General features: G+C 38.3%; 1 protein-coding gene across 3 annotated transcripts in view; it reads left to right on the forward strand.

The window, feature by feature from the left end:
• p2rx1 (purinergic receptor P2X, ligand-gated ion channel, 1) overlaps positions 1-13,910 on the forward strand; it is a 46,148-nt gene that overhangs the window by 28,043 nt on the left and 4,195 nt on the right. For all 3 annotated transcript variants that reach the window (XM_036580429.1, XM_036580430.1, XM_036580432.1), the window contains exons 5-12: positions 1,185-1,272; positions 2,342-2,422; positions 3,968-4,109; positions 5,987-6,132; positions 7,499-7,589; positions 7,661-7,726; positions 8,078-8,173; positions 13,490-13,528. In XM_036580429.1, the coding sequence (XP_036436322.1) occupies positions 1,185-1,272; positions 2,342-2,422; positions 3,968-4,109; positions 5,987-6,132; positions 7,499-7,589; positions 7,661-7,726; positions 8,078-8,173; positions 13,490-13,528 (749 nt within the window). The remainder of the gene's footprint in view (positions 1-1,184; positions 1,273-2,341; positions 2,423-3,967; positions 4,110-5,986; positions 6,133-7,498; positions 7,590-7,660; positions 7,727-8,077; positions 8,174-13,489; positions 13,529-13,910) is intronic.

Consider the following 13,910-nt stretch of genomic DNA (forward strand, 5'->3'; position numbering starts at 1 on the left):
ACTCCGTGTCTAAAAGGAATTTCCCAATGAGAAAAATAAATGAGTTTTCAAAAATTGCCTCTATCACATCCTGTGGTGATCAAAATTTTCTATTTTTTTTCTCTCAAATATCATTAAATCTGAATTATGATGTCATTAAAGAATTGAAATGCTACTGTGCTTGAATAGACGTCATTAGACTGGCAGCCTCCTTAAAAAACGCGCAGACCTGCACACTTTGCCAGTGTGGTATCTTGGCCCTACAAGCTGACCTGTACTAAGGCTACACTGTTGAACAAGAGCACACTGCAGCACTAAAAAGGGATTCATTGTTATGATGTCAAGCTTATAACAATAGAAGAACCCTTTTTGTTGCTATAGAATCATTTTCAAAAAGGTTCTATATAGAACCATATACATCAGTAATCTGAAGAACCATTTCACCATGCAAAGAAACATTTAAGCATGAAATGGTTCTATATAGAACTCATGGTTCTAAATAGAACCATTGCCTTTACTAAAAAACCCTTGAAAAACCGTCTTTTTAAAGTGCATAGAATCCCACAATGGCGCTAGCAGAAAATAACATTAGCATTATTGGAGTTTTTCCTCATTTTAACATGTAAGGCCTGAACTGAAGACCGAGCTTGAATAGTCATGGTTCGCCACTACATTCAAGGAGGTAAACCACTAAGATGTGCAGGCCAGGGGGGCTTCCAGGACCTGGTTTGGAAAACACTGGAAATGCTGCAGAAATATTAACATAGTACATTTTTTGCTGTAACCAGAGACCCAGTTTTGTTGTTTATCACATTAGCATATGTTAAAAGAAATGTAATATGATTGTAATGTGCTTCTTAATGTTTAAGTAAAGTGCAAACTTGCCCCTCCAACCAGCTGCACTGCAAGTTTGCCAGGTTTTGTAGAAATATTCAATCCAAATGTAGCTTTTCTAAGAGTGTGTCAAGAGTGTGAATTGTGAGAAGCTAAGATCACACTGTTCAATGTGCACCACTGTGTTAACAGTGATATAAACCGCTTCCAAGTGCATGTGCAAGTCTAATGCTCTTTTCTTGCTCCCTCCAGCATGAAGCAGAAGTGTGTAGTGTTATATTAAAGCTGCTCTGGGCTGTGCTCTAATCTGCTCAGGCCCGGCTCTGTGTCTTTTCTCTCTACCTAATGTTACTGCACTCTCTTCTTCCTAGGGCACATGACAGGGAAGTGTGTGAACACAACCAGGACGTGCGAGATCAAGTCCTGGTGTCCCATTGAAGATGACAGGAAGATACCAAAGTAGGACATTTTTTCCATACAAAGAATGTAATAAAAATAGTACAGAAATAGAAATATATGGTACTGCGCAAAGGTCAGATAGATACTAGGTCAGATTAGATATAAGATAATCCACTCATATAAACAAGCAGAAAGGGTTCAAAAAATGATCAAAGGATACAGAGACAATGGGACCCCTAACAACCATGCAAGACCTGGTAGACCACCAAAACTGTCCTCATCAGATAAACAGACGTCATCTTTGAGAGAGAGGAGTCAGTCGTCTCTTACCCACAGTGTAGCACTTTATTTGGTTCATATAACCTAAATGCTGATTTTGTCCTTACAATCTTAAAAAGCCCATATCCAATGATTTTCTTGTGTAAATTTTTCCTCTGAGACCCACTTATGACATATGTGTGGTTTCATGTACCAAAAATGGTCATAATTCATTTTTACATAACCACTTTCCATCCTCTTTATCCCTTTAGATTTAAAGACTTTTTGTTACTGTGCCTTTAAGACTGATATAAAATCAAGCTCTGTTCTGATTGGCTGCACTGTATTGCGCCTCATTGAAAAATCAATCTGCGCTGAAACCCTCTTTATAACTTCAGTATGAATGGCTGGGGCTAAACTGCTGTAGTCTGAATTAGTGAATGTAAGTAAATGAGTTGGTTTTTGTGACCTCACAGAATAAATGAAACAGGCTGGTTGGCACTTCAGTTTCCATATATGCACTGAGGAGTGAATGGTACATCTGAAACTTTAATATTGTTTACATATTATTTCAAACTCCTTTATTAAAAAAAGAGAGACATTGGGTTTTTCATGACATGAGCCCTTATTCAATTATTATTAAAATGTATTTACTATTGGGTTATACAGAATATACAGGTTATATACTTTTATAATCAGGCTTATAAAAGTCTGCCAATAACATTGACCAATTTGGCTAAAAAAAAATTACACTGGAATCAAAAATTAATGATCAGTGCATAGCTAATGTTAAATCTTTTTTACTTCTGATCACAGCAAGTGCTCTCTCTCTCTCTCTCTCTCTCTCTCTCTCTCTCTCTCTCTCTCTCAGTCCTCCACTTCTCTCTGTTGCTGAGAATTTCACACTCTTCATCAAAAACTCCATCACCTTCCCAGCATTTGAAGTAGTCAGGTACAGTGTGTTTTTTAAGAATCATACTTGTTTGTGTGTGTGTGTGTGTGTGTGTGTGTGTGTGTGTGTGTGTGTGTGTGTGTGTGTGAGCCAAGCCGTGTAGTCATTACAGACAAAATTCCCAAAAGACGGCTGCTACTGCTGCTTTTTGTGTTTTTGGCTATGTGATGGACATTAGCCCATTTTCTGTAAATAACAGTACAGTGTCTGAAACCCCATAAGCAAGTCTATTTAATTGCAATTAATCACATTAGTTTAATTAATTAGTGATTAATGACAAATTATGACTTGGTATCTCATAATTATGAATTAATGTCTCATAATTATGACTTGTATCTCAAACACACCTGAAAAAAGATGGATCTTCAAGAAAATAAGTGCCTCATAATAATGAGAAAGTTTTATTTAAGCAATAGAACACGTGTGTTATCAAAATAACATCACGGCTGTGATTTGGTCGCCGTAGATCATCACAGCCATGATGTTATTCGCGATAACACACTGCCTCTCGTGTTCTATTGCTTTTATACAACAGTTAAATAAATAAAGTAAGAAAGTAATAAATCGGGCCGTGAACGTGTCGTTTAATATGTTTTAATGTTCGCAATTCCTTCCGCCAAATCCGCTCACTCGCTGCACAGACGGCAGTTCAGTCTCCAGCTCCTTATACTGACCAACTGACAGTTTGGGAATTTAGTGTAGTCTCATCTTCAGAGTCCGACCAAATCGGCTGTCGGTCAAATGTGATCTTAAAAGTATCCATTTTCTGTTTGTGGCAAAGTAAGAATTAAAAACGTGCAAATGGCTTGAGCGTCTCCTACAGCTGTCAAAGTCGTTGCTTAGCAACGGCGTCTCAGTGGAGTGATACAGTGTTTGTGAAAAACCTGTGATGTTATGGTGAAATAACAGCACAGTTAGAACGCTTCTCAACCAATCAGCTTGCGTGGCCGGAACTAACTGTTAATAAGACTTACTATCTCATTGTGATGAGAAAAAAAGGGGAAAAAATATATAATTTCATACTTATGAGATGCTAAGTCGCAATTATGAGAAAGTAGCTGCTACTGCTGCTTTTTGTGTTTTTGGCTATGTGATGCACATTTGCCCATTTTCTGTAAGTAACAGTACAGTACAGTGTCTGTACTGTTCTTATAAGAAATCTATGTCTTTTAGAGTGTAATTATGACTTAGCATTTCATAATGGACTAACTTTCTCATAATAACGTCATAATGTCAACGTCAATGACAATGTCAAAATGTCCTAATGACAGTATCTCATAATTATGACGGCATCTCATAATAATGAGAATATTTTCTCATCATAATGAGACAGTAAGCCATTATTATGAGACTGTAAGTCATAATTAAGATAAGAAACATTCTCATTTTTATGAGGCACTATTTTCTTTAGTTTCTCATAAACACCTTGAGAGCAGAAGAACAGATGCACATCACATCCGTTCAAAAAGAAGGGAAAAAGCAGGCACAGCAAGTCTGAAATGAACAAGAACTGACAGGAAAACATACATTTACGTCTCTCTGCAGGAGTAACCTGGTGGAAAGGGTGGATCAAAATTACATCAAAAAGTGTTTGTATGACCCTGATGAGCACCCACTGTGCCCCATCTTCAGACTCGGTGACATCGTCAGGCTCTCTGGTTTCAGTTTCTCTCAGATAGCTGAAGTGGTAGGTCTTTCTCTCTCTCTCTCTCACACACACACACACACAAACACACACACACACACACACACACAAATACACACACACACACACACACACACACACACACACTCACTTCATGCTGTGTGCGGATTTGCTGTTTGCCCTCATTTCTCAAGGATTTCCTGATAAGCAGGCCTTGCCGGAGAACACTGTAAGCTTGGCTTTGATGTGCGTCTGAGTCCATTTGAATAATATGAATCATAAATACATTTCCACTTCACTCTCCACTGTAAGGCTTTTCCTCACATAGTGTTCACTGACAGCTTTCATTGGCAGCCTTCACACTCTACTGGTGTCAGATTTCTGTACGCTTTATTTCACCCTGCAAAATGGAAGATATATTTTGCATTTAAAGTACGGTTCTACTTTTAAGTCAGAACCATAACTCAGTTAGTCACATGGAATTGTATTATTTCATTTTCCAGCGTCTCTGTATTTAACCCTTAGAATTATTCTGGCTGTTTTTGTTACTGTGCCATTAAGACTGATATATGTTAATAGACTCTCATCTGATTGGATGCCCTGTATTGTGCCTTGTTCAAAAAACAGTCCTGAAATGATCCTTGTAACTTCAGTGTGAATAGGTGGGGCTAAGTGAAAATATGTTAACACATCCTCTACTGGGGACAGATTTAAATATGGCATTTTCCTGCAAATTCCTGCTTTCCTCCGAGCGCGTTCGGTTGTCCAATGACGTTATGTTAGCGGTGACATGTGGCGCTTCACAGGTCTCAGAGAAAGCATGTGCAAGCCTTCGCCCTTCTAGTGCTGGATTTGGGGCAGTCCTAACTAGTGAGTAGAAGTGGACATGACTAAATTGGGGAGAAAATTGGGGGGAAAAATAAAAATAAATAAATAAACACAAAATCTTCTGTAACTTTTGAACAGGCCAAAATGTATGTTTTATTTTTTCCCTGGTATTTTATGTTCAGTAAATAAACAGTAATGGTTCATTAAAATGTGCAGAAGTGTGTTCTCTGTAGAGCATGTGCTAACAAAACTTTTGCAAACAACTGTAAATGAAAAATGATTTTTTTCATTAAAGTCACAAAAAAAGAGATCTCAAAATGGGGTGTTTTTGTGTTTCCATATATGGGAGTGAACAGTATGTTTTGAAACAAACAATATTTACATACATACATACATACATACATACATTTATTCATACTTTTATTACAAAAAACAAGATAAAATAATGCCTTTTAGCACTCTTATCTGGTATATTATAATTCTTCTTTTTCTGCCAGATTTTTTCTGCTAATTCATCCTGCAGTTTTTTAAGATGTCGACACTTCTCCAACTCCAAAATTCGGTCTGATTGGGAATAATGTCCTTGTATACAGCTTTTTGATTGGGAGTACAGTATTCATACAATCATTATTAAATGACCTTTTTCCCCATAGAAATTTATGGAAGGCAAAAGTTTGTGCACTGAGTGTATATCATGATGATACAATTCTATTAACAACACCCTGTTAACCATGCGATGTACCATAGTGATGAGGTAACAGCCCCCGAGCAACCATCAGGGATACCACAGCAGCCACCTAGCAACCTACTGGGATACCACAACAAATTAACATCTTTGCAACCACCTAAAATACAATAGCATCCATTTGGTAGCACCCTAGTAACTGATTAGCTCCTGTTAAAGAAGCACAATCACTTTGGCTGACTTTACAAGATTGTGATGGTTGACAGTTTACAACAGCATTGTCTAAGTAACATTCTGCACTTACTGAGTTATAATCACTCATAAACTGGGTAAAAGATCTACTTTGTTTAAATGAGATCTTCTCTACATTAGTAAGTAAACACTTTCCTGTTACAATCTCCGGCAGGGTGGAGCTATAGGGATACTCATTAATTGGGAATGTAATCTGGACTTCAGTCTCCAAAGATGCATCCCCACGTATGAATTCCATGGCCTTTATGGAAACGCCAAAGAGGGAGAAAGTAACCAGGCATCAGTAGGCTACAACTTCAGGTGAGTAAAGGATGAACTCTCACCTAAATACTGACTACAGGACTTTCAAGAAATTCTTCTTCCTTTGTCAAACAGCCATTTTCAAACACCGGATGGAATACTTTCTAGCTTGAACCAGAGAGATTATAAAGGAGGAGACCGGACACTGGCAAACTTTGACCCAGCCTTGCTCATAAAGGACTAGGCCCTTCACTGCTGTCGGAACAAAACCTGATATCTCCATTTTTGTTATTTTTCAGTTTTTGACATAGTTATATAATGCCTGTTGCTCTTTACACTGTGTATAAATTACATGATGAATGGACCAAAAAAAGTTAACATTTGGGAGGAACGAGGTTTTGTTCCGACAGCAGTGAAAGGCCTAGTCCTTTATGAGCAAGGCTGGGTCAAGGCTTGCCACTTTGCCAAAAAAACAGTCCAGTTAATTAGAACAACGTTAGCCAACAAGCGTCTACATTGCATAATATAATCAAAAGATTCAGAGTCCAGACAAATCTCAGTGCATGAAAAGCAAGGCCAAAAACTACAAATGAATATCTGTGACCTTTGATCCCTCAGACAGAACTGCATTAGACCCAGCATGCCTGTGTGATGGACATTATCACATGGGTTTGGGAGTATTTTGACAAACTGTTACAGTTTAAACACTTTATTGCTGCATTCAGAAATGCAGTTTATGAACACCATCTGTCAACAAGTTCTGGAAACTCCACCGACTTCTCTGGGCTCAGGCTCATCTGAAATAGAGTGACGCACAGTAAAAAAATGTGTATTGTAATCTGACGAGTCAACCTTTCAGGTTGTTTATGGAAATAATGGACATTGTGTTTCTTAAGCCAAAGAAGTAAAGGAGTGTCCAGGATCTGTTGTGGTATGTTATTGCACATCTGTAAAAGTACCATCAATGCTAAATGACATATGCTGCCTTTTAGACACCGTCTTTTTCAGGGGTGTCAACACTAAGCCACATTCTGCTCATGTAACAACAGCATGGCTGCGTAATCAGAGAGTGTGTGTGTGCTAGACTGGCTTGTCTGTCTGTCATTGAAGTTTGGTGTATTATGAAGGACAAACAATGACAACAAAGGCCCTTTAAATTTGCACAGATAAAAATTTGAATAACTGAAGAATAGCAAATAATACTGCTTTCAAAATCAACTGTCTCTTCAACCATGTAACAATTAGTAAATGTCATTAATGGGAAAGATGATGGAACAAATGGCAAACATGGTCCTGTCCCAACTTTTGTGGAATGTGCTGAAGGCATCAAATTTAAATGAGCATATTTTTAATGTTTAATGTTTAATGTTCTGGCTGTGTCTTAAATCAGACTGAACAGTGTGTGAACTCTTCTGTGACGTTTCAGAAAGGCAAAATATTACATGGAGGACAAAGTGGAGAAGAGGACACTGATGAAGATCTTTGGCATACGCATCGACATCATTGTTCACGGACTGGTAAGACCATCAGCCCTCGTTCTGCTCCGTTGTCCATTTACATGTAACTGAAGTTGTTGTCTTCCTTTTAGGCGAGAAAATTTGACATCATTCCAACACTGACAGCGATAGGCTCTGGAGTGGGAATCTTCGGAGTGGTAAGTGTCACAGACAGCACAGCGGTAGGACAAATCAGGGCCACTTTCCTCTATCATTCCAAACAATTCACATTCACCTCCTGATGTTTATGCAAGCAGCCTGATAGATATCGAAGTGAATCCATATTAGGAACATAGTGATTGTACTGTTTTTTTGAATGAAGAGGCCTAACGTGCATTAGAAATGATGGATATTCTGTAATATGATGACCAGGACTGTAAACACATTGAACTGGTTTATAATTTTGGTTCATTTGATGGGTAAGTTGATTATTGTGATAAGCAGCAGGTGGCTTAAAGACGTAGTGTGACTGAACTAGCGCAGTATTTTGACATTTGGTTCCTTCACAGGCGACCGTCGTGTGCGATTTGGTGCTCTTAAATTTAGTGCCGAAGAAAGACTTCTACAAAAACATGAAGTTCAAATACACAGCAGTGCAGGACGAGGTAAGTGCGCATAGAAGCAGGGGACAAACCCATACGGAAAAGAAACACATGGACAAGTATTTTTTTTATATGTGAGATACATTTCATTTCCAAAGTGCATTTCAAACACTGAAGTACATTAAGCAAAAATACATTTTCAAATGCATTTAATGAATGTGCTTTACATATATTTCTTTCCGTTTGGGAAGTGAAGGAAGACGGATGTTGCATTAATTCAGTGATATTGCAAAATGCTAGAAGGGCACACGCAAGCCTCACTGGGGTGAACGGAGATTACAGCTAATATTTTCACTTAAAGAAGTTTCTAGTCATCCATCTAGGAACTTTCCATTTTTCCACAGCAAACAAGTTTTGTACACTATGATGTTAACTTTAGTGCTGCTAAGTGCTGATAGGTTGGCGAGCTGATAAGCTTATTGGCTGAGTAAAGGGGTTTACACTAAGACATGGGAAGTGTTTACACGCACTCAATGATCTGATCATAATCGGATTTCTGCAGTTATCTAATTATTCTTATGGTCATGTAAACAGCATACTCTGATTTTTTTAGATTAAGATATCTGATAAAGATATCTAGATTTTAACTCAGTAATCTGATTTCTCAGTGCATGTAAACTCGATTTCTTTCCGTTATACAGTCTGCGCATGCGCAAAAACAGACGGCGGTACTGGAAATAAGCAAACAGCGTTTCCACGAGATGGCAGTAAAACACTTTTGGAACGATGCAAAACAACCAAGTACATGTTTGACAGAATGAAGGATTTAAATATTCTTCACCTTCTAGATGATGTATGTTTATATTTTCATAGTGACATGAAGTTTGAGTTTAATTTTACATTTACATCACGTTTTCTGTGAGTTTACTGGCTGGTTGCAAAGCAGAAATCCGATTACTCATGTAGACCTGGAGTTTTCCCATTATCTGATTACTTAAGCACATGTAAACATGTTGATTGGATTACAAAATCTGATCTTCTACAGATTAAGTGCGTGTAAACACACTCAGTGTTAGAAAGTACCAAAACTGGAGCTGAAATGCATTAAAAATGACAGCTTTGTTTAAATAGTTACTGTTTAGAGAAAAAGGAGCATTTGTCTATAAAAAATGGATTAACCTTTTAAAAACAGTTAACCCTCCTCTTATCTCTGGGTTCAGTTTGACCCCATTCAGAGTTTAACATCTCTAGATAAATGGTTGACATAATTTTTTGCTTAAAATTTTAGAACATTTGCTAATTTATTGGTGAAAACTGGGTAAACATAAAATTAACATGATATGTTTTCAATGTCCACATTTTGTATGCATCAGTATTCTTCAGTCTCTATAACATGCAATTTTATCATATTCAAACAAACTTCCCTCTGCTGGTCGTTCACACCACATGAGAGAGGGGAAAACATAATTCCCTCCAGTTCCAAATCCCAACCTTGATATTTCCCAGAGGTCTAAATTACTGGGGTAAATTGACCCCAAGGATAAAAGATGTTAGGATAAAAGAGTTTTATTTTGCACCATATTTTTTCAAATATGGCTTACAAATATTGGCAATGTACACTGAGAAAACGAAAGTATAATCGAAGCACACTTTGGGGTTCCTTAGCTTGGCACACTGGCAGAAACCTCAAGGAACCCCCCCGGAAAAAGAGCAGTTCTCTGAGGGACCTAAGGAACCGTTTTATTCCTCATGGTCTGAAACCTCTTTTAAACTGATAGGTACTTTAGTATTTCAAGAAATGCCAGTATCAGCATTCACACAATCTCAGAAAGCCTATAAAGCCTGTACACAAAAAGAGAATTTAAACACAGGCATGCAAATTCCAGTTCAGTCATGCTTGAAAGGATGTTGGGACTCACAAAACCACATAAACAGACTTTGAGGAAACCTAGGAAAGTCCAGAGTTCTTAAAATAACCTAAAGCTCTCTCTTGGAAGCTCCCAAAGTGCTTGAGAGCTCACTCAAAAGAAAAGAGTTCCTCTAGGAATCTAGAGCTGCTTCATTGTTCTTGACGGAACCCAGTGAGATAGTTAAAGGTTCCTGCAGGAGCTTGTAGACTATCAAGAATTTCTCCAGTAACCACATTACATAGGAGGGTTTTTTGAAGCTCCTAAAATGTATTTGTAGTTCTTTGGATTTTAGCCCTACTGGATATTTAAGGCATCTTTAGTTTTTACCATGCAGGATCATAAAAATGAAACACTTGGTAAATACTGATGTCAGACCACTACAAATACACAAAATGCAATGTCAGAGAAAACAAATGGATTATCAGATAATAAAGACTATATCAGTCAGTAAAAACCCTTCATCCGCCACATGTGAACGAGATATCAGACCACTGGTGCTGACAAAGATGGATTTACATAGAAGCCACACTTAAAAACTGAATCAGAGTCGAGTTAGAGACAAACAGCAGCAGCCTCTGTGAAAACACTGCTGCTGTTTTTGTCTGCATACGGCAGATGGTGCCAGATAGCCATTGCTGTCAGGAGAGCTGTGTGAAAGAGTTACATAATCACCTTTCACACTGCACTTCAGTCTGATTCCACACAGCGAGTGCAGCGTCTTTAACACTATTACAAAGTACAAAGTCCATTAACTACAATAGTAAACCACATCTATGCACGAGTGTAGCAGGTACAAGATGATGATACAAACCCACGCACTGCTAGGTCAACTGTGTCCCACCATCTGGGGTAAGATGCTGTAATACCAGTGTTGCCTGAATGTATCTAATGATCTCTATAGACATGTAACACTGAATCTAGCTGGTCAGTCAAACTCCAGTGAACAACTTTGTGTCTTTAACCCCTTAAAATCTCAGGCTTATTACAGACTAAGGCTTATTATTCAGTAACTACAGGAACTTCAATGCAAACTGGTTGAGCTATTCTATGCTATAGAAGTGTGCAATAAAACTGTTGCTGGTGGGCCCTGGACATTTAAGGGGTTAACTGACTGAATAATAAATTTGGGCAGCATGCTAAAAGGGGCTTTTGCCCCCATGTCTGGGGGACTTCATACCCCAAAGGTCCAACATTTTTTTTCCAAAAACCCTCTGAAAACCAAACTTTTCTCTCTGCAGAACCCCCACAAATATTTTTTTTTTATATATTAATTACATTTTTTATTTATTAATGTTTTGGAAACTAATGGAGTTTCCAAAACGTTAATAAATACATAGAGAACACTGGACTCCTAACAACCCTGCAAGATCTGTAAGACCACCAACACTGTCCCTATCCGACAAACAGCACTTCAGTCTTTGAGAGAGAGGAGAAAATCAAGCCCTACTCTTTCTTCGGGTCTGAAAAAGACAACAAACCAATGCTATGGGCCTGAAATGGTGTGTAGCTGTCAAGAAGCTGTTACTGAGAAAAGGAGGGACACTGAAACTGGACAACTGAGGTGTGAAGTGCTGAAGGAGTGATGAGTCCAAACGTGTGTTTGGGATACAACTTCTGACTGAACTTTGGAGGTGTGGGAAATATAAAAACTGAAAGCAAGTCTCCTGAAAAGAATGGGAGCTGTAATAAAGACAAAGAGTGGACACACTCAGAACTGAGAATTGATATTATATTTAGTTTTTGGGAATTCTGTATAATTTTCTGTCAAATATATGTTGTTTGCTTTTTTCTCCTGGTGCTGAAACATGAATAACTTGTATCTAATAGCTGTTTTAACTGTAAATGAAACACATGAAGTGAGCTCTCTGACTGTACACAGCACTGTCCGCGTAGCTGTGTGTTGGTGAGTTGAGAGCACGTGGACAGCTCCTGTTTTTTATAGCCTCTCACAGTCCGCTACATGCAAGGCCAAGACTGTCCCCAGAAATCCCCCAGCGACAGTTACCCTAGCAACACACACACTGACACAACTCATCTATCTCAAAGACAGAAAGAAAATAAAGCAGAGAGAGAGAGAGAGAGAAGAGGAAAGCAAGGAAAAAGAGTAATGAGAAGGGAAAGAGAACAAAGAGAGAGAGAGGAGAAGAGAGAGAGATAGGTGAAAGAAATAGAGGGAAAGAGAGATTGAGAGACTGAGAGAGATTGAGAGACAGAGAGAGGTGAAAGGGTAAAGATAGAAACAGAAAGGAAAAGAGAGAGAGAGAACGAAAGAGAGATAGAGAGAGAGAGATATAGGTGAAAGAAAGACAGACAGAGAGAGGGAAAGAGAGAGATCGAGAGACAGAGAGAGAGGTGAAAGAGGGGAAAGATAGACAGGAAAAAAGAGAAGAAGAGAGAAGAGCGAGAGAAAAAGGGAGAAGGAGAGGGAGAGAGAGAGAGAAGAGCGAGAGAAAAAGAGGGAGAGGGAGAGAGAGAGAAGAGCAAGAGAAAGAGAGATCAAGAGACAGAGAGAAGTGAAAGGGGAAAGAGAGAAAGGAAAAGAGAGAGAGAGAAGAGCGAGGGAGAGATAGGTGAAAGAAAGAGACAGAGGGAAAAAGGGGGAGATTGAGAGACAGAGAGAGGTGAAAGGGGAAAGATAGAGACAGAAAGGAAAAGAGAGAGCGCACGAGAGAGAGAGAGAAGATCGAGAGCGCGTGAGAGAGAGAGAGAGATAAGTGAAAGAAAGAGACAGACAGAAGGGGGAAATAGAGAGATTGAGAGACAGAGAGAGGTGAAAGAGGAGAGGGTTAGAGACAGAAAGGAAAAGAGAGAGAGAGAAAGAGAGAGAGCAAGATAAAAAGACAAAAGCGAGATAATGTGGCAAACAACAAAATCACAAAACACATTTACATTTAAATCACATTACGTTCAATTACTGAAATAACGGAAACGGAAATAAATCTTTCACCTGAAAATATACTTTCTGGCGGGGGCGTGTCTACGGGTGGGCTGAGGAGGGCGTTGCTCACCCAGAGGAATCGTCTGCCCATCTAGTGAAAGGTTTTCCTCTCTAGTTTATAAAATGCTCACTGCTCATAACATCTAAGCCAAAATTAAGTTTTTTCTTTTTCACAGAGTAACAGCCCTGAACCCCCTTCAAAAATGAGACACTGTCATTGTATTTCTTTTGCCCCCCCCATTAAACTATGTTGTTGTTAACATATTTAGAAAAACCAACATTGTTGTTGTTGCCCACCTAAATAATTCAAATGCCCACCTTGGAACACCTCTGCTTTCTGGAAACACAAACTTTTCAAACGAAAGTGACTCAGACAGTGAACTGATGAACAAGAACACAGTTACTTCTTCCCACACATCCTGAGCACTAGTGTGTGTGGTTCACCTCATAACTACATTTATCACATAGATTTATAGTCGTTAGGGTTTTTCTGATTTATAACAATAAAGCTAATTTTCTGCCACCTTGCAGGTGCCAGTTATACAGCTGGAGAAAGAGGATCAGGAAAAGGTAAGACACCTTATTCAAAGTCAGACTTTATTATTATTATTATTAGTATTATTATTATTATTATTATTATTATTATAGCCTAATTATGAAAAACCTTATTATTCAAAATCACAATAGCACTGGCGATATTGAGAATATTTTAGTTTCCATTAATAAAGTTAATAAACCTATACTTCATATTGGCTAAAAGAATGTCTTACAAACCTGGTGTAGCTGGTTTTTATGACTTAAATTATCTTCTTGAAATGATGACAAAGGCTGTACTGTAAGATTTAACCAAACAGATGGCACCTTTCCGGAAAGGAAACATATTATTTATTCAGTTTTATGGATTTAAAACTCTCAAACATTCTGAAGCTCCTAATAAATAGACAGCGGGTAA

The sequence above is a fragment of the Colossoma macropomum genome, unplaced genomic scaffold, assembly GCF_904425465.1.
Source record: "Colossoma macropomum unplaced genomic scaffold, Colossoma_macropomum, whole genome shotgun sequence".
NCBI classification, from domain to species: domain Eukaryota; kingdom Metazoa; phylum Chordata; class Actinopteri; order Characiformes; family Serrasalmidae; genus Colossoma; species Colossoma macropomum.